At 52.7% G+C, this 20,043-nt stretch overlaps 8 protein-coding genes across 8 annotated transcripts, besides 1 other annotated feature; 4 read left to right on the top strand and 4 right to left on the bottom strand.

The window, feature by feature from the left end:
- Positions 1-20,043: part of a sequence feature (contig 1.61 483..865047(-1)) that runs on past both edges of the window.
- On the top strand, positions 52-1,163 carry ANIA_03565 (MBL fold metallo-hydrolase; the record flags this gene model as incomplete). Its single annotated transcript, XM_656077.2, has 2 exons — positions 52-578; positions 662-1,163. 2 exons carry the CDS (start codon positions 52-54, stop codon positions 1,041-1,043), a joined length of 909 nt encoding a protein of 302 aa, XP_661169.1. The 3' UTR covers positions 1,044-1,163.
- Positions 1,486-3,368, top strand: ANIA_03566 (mannosyl-oligosaccharide 1,2-alpha-mannosidase mns1C). Its single transcript, XM_656078.2, has one exon. The coding sequence runs from the start codon at positions 1,523-1,525 to the stop codon at positions 3,281-3,283; it is 1,761 nt and encodes a 586-aa protein (XP_661170.1). The 5' UTR covers positions 1,486-1,522; the 3' UTR covers positions 3,284-3,368.
- Positions 3,659-5,519, bottom strand: ANIA_03567 (uncharacterized protein; the record flags this gene model as incomplete). Its single annotated transcript, XM_050611509.1, has 6 exons — positions 5,369-5,519; positions 5,218-5,313; positions 5,023-5,171; positions 4,810-4,948; positions 4,134-4,744; positions 3,659-4,012 (listed from the first exon to the last, which is right to left on the bottom strand). Exons 1-6 carry the CDS (start codon positions 5,442-5,444, stop codon positions 3,659-3,661), a joined length of 1,425 nt encoding a protein of 474 aa, XP_050467533.1. The 5' UTR covers positions 5,445-5,519.
- ANIA_03568 (DUF4267 domain-containing protein) lies at positions 8,325-9,358 on the bottom strand (the record flags this gene model as incomplete). Its single annotated transcript, XM_656080.1, has 4 exons — positions 8,325-8,618; positions 8,873-8,914; positions 9,005-9,192; positions 9,265-9,358. The coding sequence occupies 4 exons, from the start codon at positions 9,356-9,358 to the stop codon at positions 8,325-8,327; spliced, it is 618 nt and encodes a 205-aa protein (XP_661172.1).
- ANIA_03569 (uncharacterized protein) lies at positions 10,840-13,682 on the top strand (the record flags this gene model as incomplete). Its single annotated transcript, XM_656081.2, has 6 exons — positions 10,840-11,354; positions 11,426-11,737; positions 11,812-12,189; positions 12,239-12,405; positions 12,481-12,796; positions 12,990-13,682. The coding sequence occupies 6 exons, from the start codon at positions 10,840-10,842 to the stop codon at positions 13,435-13,437; spliced, it is 2,136 nt and encodes a 711-aa protein (XP_661173.1). The 3' UTR covers positions 13,438-13,682.
- On the top strand, positions 14,068-15,349 carry ANIA_03570 (TauD/TfdA dioxygenase family protein; the record flags this gene model as incomplete). Its single annotated transcript, XM_656082.1, has 4 exons — positions 14,068-14,278; positions 14,326-14,889; positions 14,948-15,103; positions 15,174-15,349. The coding sequence occupies 4 exons, from the start codon at positions 14,068-14,070 to the stop codon at positions 15,347-15,349; spliced, it is 1,107 nt and encodes a 368-aa protein (XP_661174.1).
- On the bottom strand, positions 15,432-17,540 carry ANIA_10463 (uncharacterized protein; the record flags this gene model as incomplete). The annotated part of the gene is made up of 2 exons (XM_050611507.1): positions 15,432-15,873; positions 15,931-17,540. 2 exons carry the CDS (start codon positions 17,538-17,540, stop codon positions 15,432-15,434), a joined length of 2,052 nt encoding a protein of 683 aa, XP_050467532.1.
- On the bottom strand, positions 17,851-19,596 carry ANIA_10428 (uncharacterized protein; the record flags this gene model as incomplete). Its single annotated transcript, XM_050611506.1, has 6 exons — positions 17,851-18,351; positions 18,404-18,488; positions 18,540-18,841; positions 18,899-19,225; positions 19,288-19,336; positions 19,385-19,596. 6 exons carry the CDS (start codon positions 19,594-19,596, stop codon positions 17,851-17,853), a joined length of 1,476 nt encoding a protein of 491 aa, XP_050467531.1.

Genomic DNA, 20,043 nt, shown 5'->3' with positions numbered 1-20,043 from the left:
TATCCATTTTTAGGTCTACATCCGTATTCTCAAACTACAAGTCGAGCCAGCATGCCCCTCACAACGTACCACCTCTCCTCGTCTACCAAAGGCCTCTCTAGCATCACGACGCTTATCGTCGGCACTGAGGAAGCAGTCCTCATCGATCCTCCATTTCTCAAGCCTGATGGAGAAGCCGTAACATCCTGGATTAAGAAAACCAGCTCTAAACCGCTGAAGGCCGTCTTTGTCACGCATCACCACCCTGACCACTTCTTCTCCGCAAACTCGATCTTTGAGGCCTTCCCGGAAGCAAAGTTCTACGCTGCCCCGTATGTCCTGGCCGGGATAAACAGGGAGTACGAGGATAAAGTGAAGTACTGGCCGTCAGTGTTTGGAGCGGAGAATGTCCATGTCGCACCGCGACGGCCTGAGGCGTTCGATTTCAGCTTCTTCGTTCTGAACGGAGACCCCGCTAGTCCCGTTGTATTGCTAGGCCCGCTGCAGGGCGACAGTGTTGACCATACGCTGTTCTGGCTACCGAGCGAGAAGACGATAATCACCGGGGACGCCGTCTACGGACGGAGCACTCATGTTTGGTACATTCATCCTCTCTACGCCCCCCTCTCTATATTCGTTTCCTTTCTATTCTCTTTCTTTTCTGCAAAGCTAACAGCCACAGGGTCGAAGAAGTCGAAACCCCAGCGCTGTTGGAGGCATGGAACAAGACCCTCCGTCTAATCGCCGCACTGCAACCGACCAAGCTGATCCCCGGTCACATGGAGACCGGGTGGGAGTTGGACGCGCAAGAAGACCTCGCGCATACGCAGCGATACCTGGATTTATTCTCTGAAAAGGTCACGCATGCACCAAAGAAGGCTTCCGTGCAGGAACTGTTTGATTTCTTCAAGGGGCAGTTCCCGCAGTGTACGGAGAACCTTGAGTTCTTTTTAGGTCATCTCAGTAACCAGTACGGCGAAGGAGGCCAGGTCTGGGAGGAAAATCGGCATCATAATGTCGGTGTCAGGACGGTGGAAGGGTTGAATGGATACTGGTTCAAGTAGACGCTTGCCTGTCTGTACTCCATGGCATAGCTTGGGTCCCCTGGCGGCGAGGTACGGTGGACACGCCCAAGGGCCATTCAGTGTCGAGGCTAGTTTATTAAATGAGACGTGCCTGTATTGTACTATCTCCCCTGAAATAGGCACAATAAGTCATCGGCTAGGCATTCCGCGTAGATCCGGCTGTTAGCTAATTCCACTGAAACAGGAGCTCGGCAGTGGAGCAAACCCTGGTTAGGCCATCCATTACGCCCCAGCACACCAATCACAGCAACCAGCCCAGCCCAACGCCACAATTATTCGATGTTAGTGACGCACTTTAGGCAGTGTCTCACTGCATGAACCCACTTTCAGCTCATATGGGCCGTGGCAGTGCCAGGGTCTCTTACAGATCTCAAATTCTTCCCATGTGCCCAACCTTTGCGCCCTCTTTAGATCAAGGATAGCATCGATGTCTGCTGCATAAAGGCAGACGGAGGAAGATGCCGAGACGGTGGTCCTCCCTCATCAGCATCACAGCCATCTTCTTGGTCCTCTTCTTCCTCCTTCATAGGAATACAGACACACCACGCGCCGCCAATAGGGCTACAAACGGCCCTGCCAACGGCTTTGCTAGGCAGCAAAGCATATGTCCATCAACACCCCCTCAGCCTCCATATAACCGAACCAGCACGGGAGGGTTCAACTGGGGTGAAATCCCAGTCAGATACCCTGTATCCGACTTCATCCCGCTGTCAACCAACTCTCCTGCAACACTTCCGCGCATCCAACGCTCTTCCTTCCCACTTCAATCCTCAATCACTAAATCCCGCCAGGCAGCAGTCAAAGGTGCCTTTCAGCGCGCATGGACCTCCTACACAACCCACGCCTGGAAGGCGGACGAGGTACGGCCCATCACGGCCGGATCTCGAAACAACTTTGGCGGATGGGGAGCGACCCTAGTCGACAATCTCGACACACTGCTAATCATGGGGCTGGACGAGGAGTTCGCAGCGGCAGTCGACGCGCTCGCAGATATAGAATTCAGCCCGCACTCGTCCCCATCCTCCTCCCAGAGCACAATCAACATATTCGAAACGACAATCCGGTATCTGGGCGGCTTGCTCGCGGCGTATGATCTCACTGGCTGTCGAGAGACTCGGCTGCTGGACAAAGCAATCCAGCTTGGGGAGATGATCTACACCTCCTTCGACACAGAGAACCGCATGCCCGTACCACGGTGGAATCTGCACAAAGCAGGCAACGGAGAGCCTCAGCGCGCGGCAGTGCAGGGCGTGCTCGCTGAACTCGCCAGCAGCAGTCTCGAGTTCACGCGGCTGTCGCAGCTGACGGGGGATATGCGGTATTTCGATGCGGCATCCCGCATTACCGATCTGCTTGACTCCCAAGCCGGCCATACCCGGATCCCGGGGTTGTGGCCAGTCAGCGTGAACCTGCAGAAAGGCGATCTGACCCGTGGGTCGACATTCAGTTTTGGCGGGATGGCCGATAGCGCCTACGAGTATCTCGGCAAGACGTATCGGCTCCTCGGTGGTGTGGGGAAAGGGCCACAGTACGAGCGTCTGGCGCGAAACGCACTAGATGCCGGGATTCGACATCTCCTCTTCCGACCGATGACGCCTGATCATGCAGATATCCTCCTACCCGGGGTCGCGCACGCAACCAGCTCTTCCGTGGGACTCGAGCCCCGGACAGAGCATCTCGCCTGTTTTGTGGGTGGGATGTACGCGCTCGCCGGGAAGCTTTTCTCAAACCAGACGTACCTCGACACCGGCCGGAAGCTGACAGACGGTTGTATCTGGTACTACGATAATTCACCGCTAGGTATCATGCCGGAGATGTTCACCGTGCCGGCTTGTCCGTCAGTGGCTGAATGTCCTTGGGACGAAACAAGGGGTGGTATCTACACCTACGTGCGTGATGGGCACTACTTTCTGCGTCCTGAGGCAATGGAGAGTATCTTCTATATGTGGCGCATTACAGGGGACGAAAAGTACCGCGAGGCTGCATGGAGAATGTTCACGGCTATCGAAGCGGTTACAAAGACGGAGTTTGGGAATGCGGCGGTGCGGGATGTTATGGTTGAGGAAGGAAATGTAAAGAGAGAAGATAGCATGGAGAGTTTCTGGATGGCAGAGACGTTGAAGTATCTGTATCTGATATTTGGGGAGACCGATTTGGTCAGCTTGGACGACTGGGTGTTCAATACGGAGGCGCACCCTTTGAGGGGTGCAGGGAGTTGACATTGTATTCACACATCGGTATAGACAAATTATAGAGTAGACGTTCAAAACGGCCAAAGCTGAATGGATAGACTCCATATGCATTGAATATACAATGTATTCGCTGCAAAGCATGGATAAAATAAGATGTACAAAGTGTCTTTGTTGTCGCTTTGAAAGTGGTATATCATCACATCATAAGGTGGCAGTGTAACCAACCCTCTATATCACCTACATAGACAGCTGATAGACCGGCAATTCTGTTGATTTATCCGTGAATGCCCGTTGTGAAAGCGTATTTGTCCGTGCTCGTGATGGGTGGGATTGAAAGAGATTGCAATAATCAGGAGTCGTAGGGCTGATCACCCCGAGTTCAAGTTTATTTGTCGAAACGCACTATATACCATCTCCCGACTTTTGAAGGCCATCTTTGGGAATATGGTATGCGCACGTTTTACACTGTTTATCGGCATTTTTCGCCCTGGTTGAGTAGTCGACGGCCGCCGCGAGCTCGGGGTGCGCGTCCGCTGTCGATGTCGAGGCCAGCTCGATATCGTAATCATCAGAGCGACGACGGTCGGATTCAACTCCCTCGCCTGGATTAATGGTCATGGAGCTGCTGTTGCGGTTGGGCTGGCGCCTCCGAAAGAAGAGGCCGGCGAGGACGTCGAACAGTTTGCGGAACCAGTCAATCCAGGCAAGGAGCATGGTGTACCTGACTGTGCAGAGGATACCCAATACACCGCAGGACTAAAGCCCGCCATATGTTAGTGTATTCATTCGTATTCGTAAGAAAGGGAAAGGGAAGTCGATTTCAGTTTTGAAGGGAGAAGGAAAAAGGCAAAAGAGGAAATACAGAAATCATCATCACCGACGAAAGACCAGTCTTCTTATCAGGGCCTATAGCGCTCGCCTCATCTCTGCAGGCATGCCTGTCCCCGTCATTGGCGACGAGGCAGGACATCCATGGCATCAGATCTTCTTCGCTGTACTCGGCTGAGCTGCCCCATCGCATATTTACGTGGCCTACATAGCCCACAAATACCAGAAGCAAACAAGAGATAGCAATCGCCCTCCACTGGAGTTTTACCATCAGCCATAGGCTCCGTCCCATGATCTTTATCTGTAAAGCGCGGGAAAGTGGATCACTGCCGTCATCTCGTTTCTTGAAGATTGAGTAGATGTGCGCTGTCCCGCCTCGGGTTAGGACCCCGCGGATAGTGTATCCGAAAATGTACACTGTGATGAGCCAGGAGATGAATGCGACGCCGATGAGCGGGCCCCAGAAGGAGGCGATACTGTTGTCGTAGCTTATATAGCACATATCTCCAACCTGGTACGAGACGCCAGACACGCCGAGCGCGATGCCGAGCATGCCGGCGGCGCCGCCGAAGATGGTGATAATGGAGATCCACCGGAACACAGTACCGGGCTCGACATCCCATATTAGCCGGACGTACAGGGCGAGGGAGCGGAAGAAGCCTTTTCCCACCAATCGTCAGTTCTGTTCGAATGAGTCACATAGAGCTGGATGGGGGGTCACATACACCCGATGACAAGCACCCAAGCACCGTATAGTATTAATGACCCCGTCCATGCGCAGGTCATGTCAGAGAGCCAGTAATTTGGTGTGATTGCGTCGTGGCATTGGCGAGCAGTGCCCCCAAGGGGGATGATGAATGCGAGCTGAATACCGGATTTAAATCAGCGCTCCAGGACTCGCCTGCGGTGATTGCGAAGTACGGGTTATTGGGACGGACCGGCATGAAGACAAACCCCATCAATGGGCTTATCACTAGATAATGTCGTCGGGTATCCTCAGCTGGGAGAAGAATGTACGTCAACGCACCGATGACAACGAAAACCAGCACGATCAGCGCCAGCCAAGGGACCATTTCATTGCCGAGGCCTGTAACCATATTAATAGTCGCTCGTTGTACAAGTACTGGACGCACCGTCTGAATACTGCCAGTCTGTAAATGGACACGGGAAACAGCACGAAACCGTCTCGTTGCCGACGAGCTGAGGCTCGCACCAGCGGCCTGCAAGATCTAGATAAGAAACGTCAGCGGCCACTTCGAGGGAGCAGGATAGCGAAAGACTGACAGCCGCCGGTGTCGCCAATAGAAAGCTCCGCGATGAATGGCACAGGGCATGATACGGGGGAGCTGTTCGAGGCCATGGCCAATCTGCGGCAGGGGCGCCAGCGCGCTTGTCGGGGGACCGGTTTGGCAAACAAGACCACTAAAACCGAAAATAGGCCTAATTGACCGTTAGTCAAATCCTCATCGACATGGTTAGAACCGAGTACAAGTAAGAAGTGTGAACTGACAGTTAAGTGCAGTGACGCCTCACTGGGCACTGGGCTGAGAGGTTGGTCTTATGTACTGGGTTGAGAGATTAGAGTTCGTGCTAGCAGCCAGCTAGGAGACAACGCAGATTGCAGGCAGGGCTAGAGCAACTGGGGCAGGCCTAAAGCCCGTCATGGGCACGATGGGCCCCCAGGGCTGCCGCGCTTTAGGGCAAGTGGGCCCCGGATCGTACTCCCCCTGGCGGTCCGCCAGCCGCTAGGACAGGCCAGCCCACGGCACTTGGCGAGTATAGTATACGTACCAGTCGAACTCTATAGATATGACTGAAGGGATATGACTGAAGGTCGAGGATGGTATAGATAAGTTTAGATTTTTTCTTTTTCTTCTTAAAACAAAGCCGGTAAACTATAAGCGTATCTAAAGGGCCACTCGATATGGATAGTAGGAAATTTATGCAAAAACAAGTGGTTGGGGCCTTGTTGCTAGCGACGTACCATAGATTTGTATACTTTTGTTTATACTTCTTGTATACAAGCTCGGTGCTGGGGGTTTGACGGTAGAAGGACTGCCGAGCGTCATTGTTGTGTCTCTGCCGCCGTGAGTATAGAAGGCGTCAACACGCCGTCTTCGCCCTGGGATTGTGCTGGGTAGCTCATAGTTGGCACACGAGCTACAACCAGACAAGTCTGTACTCAAGGCAAGACACTCTCAAGCCACCAAGATCGGCAAAGAGCTGTCAGAATCGCACGCTCCAGCGTAGGGCAATAAGTCCCGACGTTCCTCTGAAGATCCAGGGGTTTTGCTAGAGTCAGATACCCGGGGAAATCATCCGCTCATCCGCATCTAGAACAGTATCAGGAAGTACCTGATCAGCTTCCAGGGCCCGGTTAGCGAGTCTCAACAGGGGCAGAATCAGGGACCCGACGTTGAACCTAAAAGGAGCTCAGCCCAGTCCGTCACGCTTATTTTGTGGTCTGGCAAATTAACATCTCCAACAAATAAAGCCACCAATTGTGCTCTAGCGATCGCCGCAGGAAGTTTCCACCAATTGTGAAATAGCAGCATTTTTGATGCCTATTCCCTCCCAGAGCCACTGTAGCTTTACTCGAGTTGATGATTATTGGGCCGAATGCCTGGTCAGTACGCACAGTATATACCGTGGATATCACATGCGAGATTTGCTATCCACGCCACAGGGAGCCCCCTATACGGCGGGCGCCGCTGACGGGAATGAAAATGTACCATGAAAGGCTGCGAAACTGTTAACGGGCGAAGCTTAGCGTCAATAGTCGTGATTTCTGTGGGCATGACCGTTATGGACATGTTTGCGAAGGACACCTGCGTAGCAGAAGAATCGAGAAGATGGGGCTCGGTTCAACAGCCTAAAATCACAGGCACATAATTGGGCTTTTTCGGTCCGCTAGCAAGGCTTAGCTGTCTCAGGGGGAGGTCAAAGCATGGATTCTGAGCGAAAGAGACAGAAGCCGGCCCATTCGCGCTGTGAAAAAAACAAGGATTGGACGGTCTACTCAAGCTCCAGGCTTCGGCTTCACGGGCGAGCGGATCGCTCGAGATCGCCTGTCCCGTCACTCGTGGCCCCCGTTTTTGAGATCTTCGTGACGCGCACCAGGCTACAATGATTGAGCACACAGTTTCTTGATAGGGTCGCCTGATCAATCTACCGGGATGGTATCCCCTGTTGCATTCGTCTCACGGTAAGCTGTCACAGATTCTGCACAATGTTGGAGATATGACCGTCTAGCTACGCAGGGACTTTCCCAGGCAGGAGGATTCTTCGTCTCTCAAAGTCCCTAGTCGAACCGAAGACTTGGACCTGGAACGGATAAGGGACAGGATTCAGGGAAAACAAGGAATATCGCATCCACGAGCCGGTTTGAAATACGGTTCACTAGGCGTTTCAGTTTCTTGCCTATTACCCAATATACGAGGTTTGACGCAGCTAGCGCTGTATAGACCCGTTCCGCCCTTAGCGCAGTCATAGCTTCAATGTTTTTTTATTAGTCAAGTATAGAGGAAAACCGTTAATCAATGAGTTATCAATATGTGTTTATAGACGCTGCCTTCTGCTTTTCTTATCATTGGTGGCTGGGCAGCTTGATAATGATATTATGAGGAGTCTTGACAATACGTTATGGGCCCTCAGATTTGCACGGATAGTCAGTTACTGTCTTGATCTTTCGCTCTTTGTTCGTCCGTAGAAAGCACCGTCAATTGAAAACGATGGACGTTGCACGTTGACTACGACCGAGGTTCTGTCACATTGTTAGAATCGGGGCAGTGCCACTGCCCATGACCTACCGTTCACGCTATCTACGCTCGGGAGATCAAGAGAGACAAGGGACTGGTTTGCCGGTGCAATGAGTCAGCTCTGATTGATTCCATAAACGCCAGGTACATCGCGGATGTGTAGATAATCTCCTTCGTATGTATAGGCTAGTGTGTGATATGAGTCGTAGAGCATGGAAGAGGCAATGAGCACCTAGCACGTAGCGTGTAGCACGTAGCAGAGAGCTGCGGGAGAAGAGGATTGCAAGCGAAGGCTGGAGATGGCTAGATCAACACTGTACCCCCGCTAAGTTTCATTGTCCAGCCTCGAGGCATTCAGTCCTGAACTCTGAGGTCCAAGCCATTCAGAATCCGAGGTTCCGGCCGTAACTCAAAGCCTGTTAATCTATCCACCAGGAGCGATCACCAGGAGCAAGTCATGATTAACCTGCAATACCTCGCCTTCAGGTTGCCACTCTCCAGCTGCTGTTAAGTCCAGGATCCAGATGAGGATACCACAGCGAGAACCCCATGATTCGCTCGCTTGCGCGGACTCTCCCCAAGCACCCACAGCTAGTATCTCTACTGCCCTTGGTCTGCATCATGCGGGCCGGTATCAAACCGTGGCGTAGTGGTTGGACACGGGCACCTGCAGTGCAAGCAAGGGGTGTTTGGCCCTTGCTGTGGCAATTGTTAAGTATATTCTGCCATCCGGCCAGGTACCCAGACTCTAGGCTGGGTTTTTGTAGAAGTAAAATCTGGAGGATAAAGTTCAGTCTAAAGTCAGTCCTGCTGCCCACCGGCGTGGCATATATTGGTTCTGTAACTTTTCTTGCCCAATCACTGATTGACTCTGTTTCAAGCTGTTTGTTTAGATACAGTTTATGAGATGGCCATCACCGGGTCCCGTAGCAAGTAGGACAACCTTGCCACCCTTCCACAGCCGAACGACCTTGCACTGCACGGCGTGCGGTCACCCGGCTTTTGTCCACAAACAGCGTAGCCCACTAACCCTTTCCGCTCCCCTTTTTCCTCCTTCCACTTTTTGCCGGCCCTACGAGAAGAGAAGCACGGCGGAGATACCATAGCAGAAAACCAGATTGCCCAGGTGCCTTTTATGGCCCTTCCCTAAACGCAGACAAACCTCCGAATCCGACCAGCCGGATCCGGTGGCGATAAGTGCCAGCGCTAGGCCGGTCTGCTGGTATGTCAGGTAGTAGCTCGCGAGGATTATCAGGGTGCCAAGGGACATGTTGCGGCCGCCGATGGCGGGACCGAATGCTGCCATCTGCTGACTGGCGATGGTTTTTGGGAGGCCGAAAATCTGGAAGGCTGTTCACGTTGATGTCAGTACAGGTCGGCCAGTCAATGAATCACAGCAAGCAGAAGAAAGGACTACAATACCCAAATTATGGTTGACGAACCAGAATGGACCGGTTATCACGGCCAAGGAGGCTATGAAGCGCGCGAGGTAGAGGGCAACGGTTTGGATAAGCATGATGTAACTACAGATTGGCGTCGGACAGAACGGACAGGGCTCGGCTGTGCTCGGTTTAATGCGAGGTATTAACGAAGTTGATATGTGGTATGTGGTATGGTAAGTCGTGGGGACGGCGTGCACCTTTTTAAAGCAGGCTTGATTCTAGTCTCGAGCATGCCGTTGTTGGAATCCTGTGTTTCTTATAGGAGTTGACTGGCCGTGCTCCTTGCTCTTGAACTCATGCTCATTTGCTTGCTGTCTCAGATACAGACTCACAGCAGTAATGAAGGATCTGTGCTACGTCTGGGCTTAGACTATTGGTGAATGGATTTAATTTGAAGCAATCATGCATGAATATTATCAGCAACTGAACCAAGGCTGTAAAGTCATTACCACTTGGAGTGGCGGGAGGAACTGCTGCGCTCCCAAATACCTATCGTGCATATAATCCCGGCCAAGGTTTTATCAAGCGTAACTGCAGAAGCCCTGCCCAGGGTGCAGTCCGTTGCCCACAATGGGACCAGAATCTTCCCGGCAGTACCAAGACTGGAGTCTAGCCGAAGCTCGCATGCTGCCCAACTGCCATTTTGAACACTGGATGCTTCGATGCTTCCACTGTTGCGTCAGTGCATCAGCCCAGCGCCCCTTCGTCTGCATACCAGGAATAACCTCATCCTCCAACCTTTGCCGAGGCGGTAGTCCAGAGAAGGCGGCCCCAGCCACATACCCATAATATCCTCCTATACTAGGGTATTTTCCAATAGTTCCGGATGATGTCGCAACTTATGGCCGTGTTTTATCCTGTTTGTCGAGCCCGATCGGCGCTTGAAGTGTACAGAGCAACCATCAACTAAAGCTCCTAGTTGCATAGACACTGCACTAACCCTATATAGTCCGGGATAGACACGCCCAATATTCGCCTACTGGACCAAATGGGCCAGCTGCACGCAGTTCAAGGATGTGCCCTGCATTGGACTTGGGCTTTTTTATTGTACAAATCTCTCAGGGGTGGACTGTCTCTGTCTTGCCGAAGACACTGGCAAAGGCGAGCGATTGGAGGCCCCAAGCGGTCCGGTGATATTACATGGGTTTATCTAACTGGGCTGAAGCTGAGTTCATACGTATACTGCTATGGAGTATAGCTCGCGCAACATATTCTCTGCAAAGCAGGGACTACCTCTACCGTGCAACAATTAATGGTTTCTTTTTTCGTTACCTTATGGTAGTGTACGACCCTTGCAGGTAACGGCGAGCGCAAAGATATATTGTTACGTTTATAGATTAGCAGCACAAAATAATATAAAACGACTGACTTTCACAATGCCTTGAATACAGTATAATTCTGATTGTGCACATTTAGGGTATTGTTCATTTCGTAATTCGATTATATGACCTATATATGATCTATTTTGTAGAAGCTCGTGGGCGGGATAATTTCCCGCTGTTCTGCCACCACCACCACTACCACTACCACCACCATCAACGGCATCACAATCGAGATGCTGTGGCCACGCGTCCAACTCCACGAACTCGGCGACCACTCCTGGTGCCCCGCCTGGTTGCACCACCATGAGCAGTTTTCGCTAAGCCAACTTTGGAATCTGCGCGTGCCGTTCTGGAGCCGTGGGAGCCTCGCGACGCAGGCCTGCGCCGTGATCGAAGAGCAGCTGCGCGATGTTTCGTCATACACCATCGTTGACATCTGCGCGGGCGCCGGCGGCCCGACCCCATTTATCGAGTCCGAATTGAACTCCAAGGCTGAAGCGCAGGGAAAAGAACCGGTGCGGTTCGTGCTCACAGACATGTTCCCTCCAGTGGACGTGTGGAGCGCGATTGCCAAGAAGCAGCCAAACATCGAATTCATCGAGAGGCCCGTCGACGCACGGCATGTGGGACGGCTGGCGGCGAACGACAAGAGAGAGTGTCGAGTGTTCAATATTTGCTTCCATCATTTTGACGATATGGATGCGAGGGGGATCCTGGGCAGTGCCTTGGACGAGGCGGATGCATTCATGTACGGCACGGACCGGGTCCTCTTGAGAACACTTCTGCATGAGAACAAGGTGGCTAACAAGATTGCTGTAGTATCTTCGAAATCACCGCCCGCCAGGCCTCGACGTGCCTCTACTCACCCCTCGTCTTCTTCTGGGGCTTCTACGTCTCATTGCTGTGGTACTGGCACTCTCCCATGCATCTGTTCTTCACATTCCTCCTGCCTATCGCGCCCTTGGCGCTCTGGGTGGACGGGTTCATCTCGTGTCTGCGCACGCGCACCCCAGCAGAGATTCAGGATCTCCTTGCGAGTTCAGGGCGAGACCTTGACGGTTGGACCTTTAGCAGCGGAGAGAAGAACGTGCAGTGGCCGTTCATTACGCTGTACTACTTTGTGGGAAGGAAGTCTTGAAGAAACCCCGCATTTCTTTGCCAAGAATTTCATTACATGACAGACTAGTGTTGTACTGTTGTAACAGTAACAGTAACAGTAACAGTAACAATGAACAACAAACTGGCGAGTTTCAACTCAATTTGTCCTGGATCAAGATGAAACGCATCATCATTGTAGGAGCAGGACTCGGTGGTCTCGCCTGCGCGATCGCCTGCCGGCACTTTAATCCAGACACCCATGTGCTCATTCTTGAGCGATCTTCTCAAGCGCGCGAGATCGGCGCGGGGATCCAGATCCCACCCAATGGCACCACCATCCTCAAGCAGCTGGGTCTGCTACCGCAGACCCTAGAGAAAGGGAGTAGCGTGCAACATGTTGACTTCCGGCGTTACGATGATGGGAGGATCCTTAGATCTATGCCGTTTGGCGATGGTATCATGGAGGAGTTTGGGGTGCCTTGGGTGTATGGCTTTCTCTTCTGATTGGGGGTAAGGCGCTGATGTGCTGTTTAGGATCATTCACAGGCAAGACTTCTACCAGCTCTTGTTTGACGAAGCATCTCGCCTAGGCGTTGAGATTCGCCTCGGCGCTGAAGTCGCGGATATCGCTTTCGGTACCACCGAAGTCGTCCTGGCTGGTGGTAAAAGAGTCACTGGGGACGTGATTATCGGCGCTGATGGTAATAGTGCATCCCAATAGCAAAGAAGATATGAAGCACCACCAAAAAGCTCACCTGCTGATGGTCAAACGATAGGCCTTCACTCCCGAGTCCGCGACGCGGTCCTGGGCATACCCACCACTCCGCAAGAGACAGGCGACCTGGCCTTCCGCGCAACCCTCAAGCGGACCCAGCTCGAGGCTCTCGAAGATCCAGAGATAGACGATCTCTGCGGCCAAACAGCTGTGACTAGTTGGCTCGGCCCAGACAAACACACCATCTTCTATCCCGTTCGGCAAGGTGAGGAGTATAATCTCGTTCTTATCCGGCCGGATAATCTAGATCAAGGGGTCAAAAGAGTCCAGGGGGATGTTGAAGAGATGAGGGCCAGCTATGTCGGGTGGGATGGGAGGTGAGTCCAGGTCTTACCCATCTACAAGAGCGGGTATTCGCTGAGGTGATATTGACATGTCCGGGCTCTAGGCTGACCAAGTTGCTTTCCTGCGTGCCTGAGGTAACCACGTGGAAGCTCACACATTTGCCAGAGCTGGAGACCTGGACGAAGGTATATTGCCTCAACCTACCTACTGTATCAAGAAAATAAGAAAAAGGGTGCTGACCGATGCCAAGGGACTCGTCGCCCTCCTCGGCGATGCCTGCCACCCAACCCTCCCCTATCAGGCGCAGGGCGCCGCAATGGCAGTAGAGGACGGATTCGCAATCGCCAAGCTGCTCGGACTTTCAAACGCTCATCTTGCAACCATCGCAGACGAGCCTTCAAAATACATCCCTGAACTGCTCAAGATTTACGAGGATATCCGAAAAGCCCGCACCACGCGCACCGTGCAAGCAGCCGTCAACAACAGAAAAGTCTTCCACATTCCTGATGGGATCGTCCGGGCAGTACGGGACTTTGTTCTGGGGTATGCTGGAGTGACGAGCAAGAGTGATTGGACGTGGTTGTTCTCGAGCAGGATGAGGCGGATGCTGGTGCATGATCTAGATGGGGAATGCGAAAGAGAATTCGACAAGTTTGTATCAACAAGACGCTGATCGTGGTGATCTGTCTCATGGGCAGCAGACTTCTTCTGTATTCGAGGTTGAAGGTTGAAACAGGTTCCATGACCAGGGAGTGGTCTATCTATTCTCCCGCACTTTGAGCAGAATGTCTCTTACATCGCGGGTAGTGAATTCGCCCATATCTCATAAAGCGAAGCAGACCAGGTAGTTGAGCAAGTAACGAATATAATGATCAGCGTCTGTATCGGCTCGGCCTTGGACTGCTGACCTTCGCCATCGAGCTCGGCTGCAGTAGATATCAAGATCGTCCCCTACATTGCAGCCGCTTTGCACTGAATGAGTTGCGATACCCAGCGCGGCATACGGCATCCACGCGCCGCATTGCGTGCGGTTCATCACTGGAGTAGAAGTATGACAGTCGACTGTGCGTAGATTGCGCAATACATCTCACCAATCCAACAGTTACTCCATAGGCAAAGGCTGTACTCGATGCGTCTCGCGAATCGTCGATAGAAATGGCGCGACAGGTGGGCGTCCTATCGCCGAAAGCCGATGCGTCGGCGATTACGAGATCTATACAGCATATCATCTATAAAAGCCGGACCATGTCCAGCTCAACCAAAAGCTTAACATCTTCTCATGAAGTAAAAAAAGAAAGACATTATGACCATCTCAGTTGAATCTACATCCAACGGCAGCGCCAAGGCCGCCTCCCACTCTCGTCTCTACTCCTCCGGCTCGCTAGACGGCTTCAAATCCACCGTCCTCACCCCAGTCATTGGAAACGAGTTCCCTAAGGGCTCCATAAACATTGTCAACGACATCCTCAACGCCCCAAATGCCGAGGAGCGGATCCGCGATCTCGCTATTCTGAGTAATATCCCGCTCCTCCGCCGCGAATGCCACTAACCACCCATGCAGTTGCCGAACGCGGCGTCGTCTTCTTCCGCGCCCAGGACAATTTAACGAATGAGCTCCAGAAGAAACTGATTCTCAGACTTGGCGAGCTCACTGGCCGTTCAAAGGAACACGGCCTGCACATCCACCCGGTGGTCAACGATGCGCGGGAATTCGGGGACCCCGATCCCCAGATCAGCACGATCAACAGTCTGGAACGGAAGAAGCTGTACAAGGGGGCCTACGGCAACCTCGCTGCCATCTGGCACAGCGACATCAGCTTCGAGAAGGCGCCGAGTGACTTCTCTGCGCTGCGATTGACCCTGCTTCCACCGACGGGTGGAGATACCCTCTGGGCGAGCGGATACGAGCTGTACGATCGAATCAGCAAGCCGTACCGGGCGTTCCTCGAGACGCTTACTGCCAGACACTCAGGAGATGGGTTCCATCGTGCGGCGCAGGCCGGAGGGTTCGGCCTATATGAGAAACCTCGAGGATCGCCGTTGAATGTGGGGAGTGAGTTGACGAGTGACCATCCGGTCGTGCGGACGAATCCGATTACTGGGTGGAAGAGTATCTTTCCGGTTGGTGAGTGGCATCCGCCCTAATTACCTATTTCCACTGGGAACGGTTGGGGCCTAGGTAGGAACGGAGCTGATCGCTGCGACAGGAACGTTCCCCAAGAAAGTCAACGGCCTGAGTACCCGCGAGAGCGAGAACCTATTGAAATACTTCCACGACTTGATTACCTACGGCCATGACCTGCAGGTGCGGTTCAAATGGAATGAGCCGAATGATATCGGTGCGTCTTCGACCAACCACAACCCCAAGCCTCTACCTGCATCAGCATGAAATAATACTAACAGATGCAGCCATCTGGGACAACCGCAGCGTCTTCCACACAGCCACATTTGACTATGACGGGATCGGCGAGCGGAGCGGAAACCGTGCCGTGGGCATCGGCGAGGTGCCCTACTTCGACCCGGAAAGTAAATCACGGCGGGAGGACCTGGGGATTGAGGACCAGCTGTCGCCGGTGCATTTGTGATGCTATAGCACTAGTATATGCCGTACCTGCATAGCAGTTTACAAATGGATTTATTCAGTCACTAAGAGACGAGTAGAAGGCGCTATGTTCGCAATCCGAAGGTCTCCCCCATATGCAAACTAAACGCATCGCCCGCCCAAAAATCCTCTGTAAATAACCCTGAGAACGTAGTTGCCCGTCCGTCTGATAGAGGGATTGGTATCGTCTCTGAGGTTTCTTCAACGCCCAATCCAGGCGCACTAGCCCTACTTGCCTGCGGAGAGGGGATATAGAACCCTGGTGTTGGAGGGTCCGTAAGCGCACGATCAAGAGTATACGACATGCTGCCCGTGGTATGTGTCTGGCTCTGTATCTGTGCATCACTCACGTAGTCCATGACACGGTTAATGGCTGTTTCCAGGGCATCGCGATATTTCCGGACGCTGGGGTGTCGTTCGGCCATCACGAAGAGTGCGGATGAGCAGGCGCGCAGGTCATTGGAGACACTGATCGTCCATAACCGGGGGGAGCGGAAGAGGCACAGACTGCGATCATCAGCTGGGAACTCATTTTATGGGGAAATGGTGGTAAAGGAGGTGTACCAGATAGTCAATCCCGCCATGAATAGCGTGTTGATGAGCAAAAACGAGTACCAGGTTGAGTCTCTCTGCCGTAGTCTCTTGAAATACTGGCACATTTGCCCGGACGAGTACAAGCAGCGCCGGGCCAATTCGTCGTCTGGCGGCAGGATACTCAGAAATGGATGCAGAAGAGTCCGCGTCGCATTGTTCCAGTGCATTTGGATGAAGTCGTTCTCGTATGCAGATAGATATGGCAAGGACTTTTGGTATTCGTCTAACCTCGCCAACAAAGGATACACCTTATGTAAAAGAGACGGTAGGTCTCTATCCAACCGGTATACCGTCGACCTAATTTTCGATGATATCCGGGATAGCTTGATGCACGCAATGAAACACCGGATATTCGGGCCCGTCCACAGCTCGCCCCGGTCTCTGGGTGTTCGGAATGAATCTTCGTCTGCACTTTCTGGTAGCGAATCGTCAATATCAGCCGGGGGCTCTGCGTCGATCTCCTCATCGCCAATGCTGAACGGTCGACCTAACGACCACGCGACGGAGCGCTCATTCAGGTATACACTCCAGAAGAGCCTCCGGCGTCGCTGTGCCTCGTACGGACTGAGCCGCCGATACTGGACCTCCCTGTGCAGTCCGAAATCGACGCATATTCGTGTCGCCAGACCCATCATGTACCACACGCTCGAGCTAGCGGATGACTGCAGATTGTACATGGCGAGGAGCATTAGAGCTTCGATGCTCGAGATGGAGAGCGATCCCTGGATAGCAGGCTGATACTGCATGGCCGTAACAAAGTAATTCCTAGGTGGCGTCGAGTCATACATCTCTGTCATCCTGAGTATGGCCGCGCCAATCGCGTAGACCATAAAGATCTTGAATCGGGCAAATTGCTCTGCTGTACTCGGGCCAACTGGCTCATAGCGTCTAGCGTGCAACTCGTAAATCTCGGCTCGGCACAGGAATGGTAAACGCATCTGCATACTCTTGAAATACGCCTCAAGGATACGCGCTCCCATTGCGTCGTCCGGTGCTGAGGCTGGGCCGGTGGTCTCATTCTCACAGGGCGCCTGAAACTCGTGCGTCTCATTCACGGGGATGGACTTCCACACGGCGTCCTGGACTATACGACTGATATTCTCGGCGATTGCAAGGCCAGATGATGGGCCTAGATAGTTCCCCTCGACTTTATCTTCGTACCGACCCGGTCCCTGGATGAAGAAATGCATGACTGCACCCTGGGTTTCGGGTGAGTCTGTGATTGTGCTTATGCTTGCGTTCGAGCCGGAGCCTGAACCTGAACCTGTGCTGGGCCTCAGCCCTTCGCCTGAAGATCTGGTATCATCTGGATACTGACGATGCTCCTCAGATCTCGAGACGCTAGCACTCCTTGTCTGCCTCTCTGTCAGAGCAGCAAGCTGCGCCTCCAGAGTCTCTATTCTCTGTGCCAGCGCGCCCTTCGACATCCCATGGTGCCACGAGGGCACACTGTCAGATCGAACACAAGGCTGGCCCGCCAGCTCACAGTTCGCGCAGACCGGCGCGCCCACACAGCGCTGTTTGCGGCGGTGGCAGCGGCGGCAGGACTTGGGGATGCGTTTGCGGATCCGTTCTTCCATCAGGTCTTTACTTGGTGGAGATAGGTATGGGGATTGCTTGTTTAGGAGCTGGATATCTCCGGGGACTCCCAGTGTAGTTGAGGAGAGTCCCCGCACTTGCTCTATTCCATTGCCGATGTCGCGATTCGTGGTCGGGGTGATGATTGGAGATGTCTTTTATGTCATTGCGATGGGGAAGCACGCCATCACGTCTAGGAAGATGACGAGATCGATAACATTCATCCTATACTCGGCTCTGGCAATCTGAACTACACGTCTGCAGGGACTCAGTCATGCTACAGAGTGAATCTAAACCCCGGCGTATTGAAAATCACCTCCCCAGCCGCTTGCCTCCGATTCCTCCTCCCCATAGTGACAGTTGTGATACCCACCGAAACAACTGTGATCGCAGCCGCAATGAAGCACGTCCATAAGCCGGGTCTGTAGGCACATCAACAACCTTTCCCAAGAAAGAGAATTTAAGGATAAAACCGTACCGATAATCAGGCGCGTCTCGGTCACGAAACACTAAGCCCCCAATAACGCCGCCAACGCCGCCGGCAGCGACAATCAAGGCCGACCCAAACGCTCTTCGCCACTGACCTGTGATATTATTCGACTGGTAAGTTAGTGATGCCGGGATATTGGCGTTGCAGGATCCGGCCAGTATAAAAGCCCCAAAATATCGCACCCCGTTGTTTTTCGCATACCCCAAGAGCGCAACCCCCATTATCTGGAGAGCGGCGTTGATGACTACTACTATCCCTCGCGTCTTATATTTATCGGATAGCCAAGACTCTGTTAGACCGAGGAGTGTGCCAAATAGAAAGCACTATTTCAGAGAGTCAGTACGTAACCGTGATCATGGAGGGAAGGACGCATACAGGAGCAGTAAGAGTCTGGGCCTCTGCAACATTAAATTCAAGGCCCTGCATGAGGACAATAGGAAGAAAGTACGAGACGGCATATCTATATCGATTAGTTCTGAAGACGACATTGTATCAATGAATGACCTCTCACATAACGATGGCCGTCATCAGGAAGTTGACAGCCAGCAGCCAACCCTGCCACTCGAGTCCGTACTTCAGATACTCCTTCAAAACAAACGGCGTAACATGTGCGTCGCCACGGTCTTTCTCAACTCGGTCAATCATGATATCAATCTCCCTGTCCGTCAGGAACCAGCGCGTACGGCGCGCGTCTTCAGGGAAGTCGACAATAAGCACGAACCCGGCTAACCCTATCGCGACGGTGAGAACGCCCTCGATGATAAAGATCCAGCGCCAGCCTGCGTGGCCCTGGAGTCCGTGCATTTGCTGCAGCTGCTTTTATTAGCATAGACTCCAGATAGCCTCTATTTAGGAAGAAGGGAAACGTACTCCGTAAGCAAGAATTCCTCCAAACGAACTAATCGCGCTTCCTAGCAGGTAAAACAGGCCGATTCGCTTCCCTGTCTCATGGCGTATATACCAGGAGCTAATCAAGAATACAGCGGCAGGGAAGAGACCTGCTTCGAAAAGGCCGAGGATGACGCGTAGTCTAGCAAGTTCACGCCAGTCATTGACTAGGCCCATGCCCACCATCACTAAGCCCCAGGACATGGTGATGAACCCCATGAATATGCGTGGGCCGAGCTTGCGCGCAATGACCGTCATCACCGGCTGGAATACCGTGTAGGTGGGGAAGAAAACGGCGACGATTGTCGACTGGATGTTCGAGACAAGGTTAGTGTGATTGATAGGGGCATATACGAGGGCAGCAGGCATACATAGTGTGTCCCCGTGAGGTCGATCTCGGCACCCATGCCTGCGACGACCCTAAATCAAATCAACAGTTGCTGAACCTGGGGGATATGGGGATTATACGCATTCGCCAGGTTCACCCGATCAATCTGACAGACGGTATACATGACTGCGACCACGACGCAGAGCCGTACATCGATCTTGCGCTTGATGCGCTTCACAGTGACTTCATCATATTGAAGTGAACTGTCCGAAACCTGTGGAGAGAGCACACCCTTTTCGTTATCCTCGACGTGCCTAGCAGAGGACGATTTGATCTCCGCCATAACGGCCATTGTCCTTGTTTTTCTTTTGCGGTATTTAAGTTCCACGACCAAGAACTGCAAAAAAGAACTGCAATTTCTCTTCTACAGTCCAGCTTCTTATATACCCCGTCAAGAGCGACTTGTCGAACGTATCAGGTTACCCGGCATTCCTTCTCCCTTGGCTCTCCTAGACCATGAAGACGGTGGACACCATCCTACGCAAAACTCAAACATCCGAACCTTAGCCCATGTTGCGGGGAACAAAGCTGTCATATCTGCTGACTTAGTACGTTCCAGCTTAAAAAGCCTACTTTTTTCGCAAATGAGAAGCTCAGGGTAGCTCCACCGAAACGCCAGATAGCAAGTAACCAGCTTGGCGGGAGGAGGTGGCAGCTCCCAAGCCCAGTAGTTTTTAAAGTCAGAGAAATAGAATTTGCGGGGTAAGACAGGGTCTTTTCCTGAATACCGGGCCAGTTA

The sequence above is a fragment of the Aspergillus nidulans genome, chromosome II, assembly GCF_000011425.1.
Source record: "Aspergillus nidulans FGSC A4 chromosome II".
NCBI classification, from domain to species: Eukaryota; Fungi; Ascomycota; class Eurotiomycetes; order Eurotiales; family Aspergillaceae; genus Aspergillus; species Aspergillus nidulans.
The sequence above is the reverse complement of the archived record's forward strand: the minus strand, read 5'-3'. Positions and strand labels throughout refer to the sequence as shown.

Bases quoted from the DNA above. Each gene is read 5' to 3' on its own strand.
- ANIA_03566 (XM_656078.2), top strand. From the start codon at position 1,523: ATGCCGAGACGGTGGTCCTCCCTCATCAGCATCACAGCCATCTTCTTG.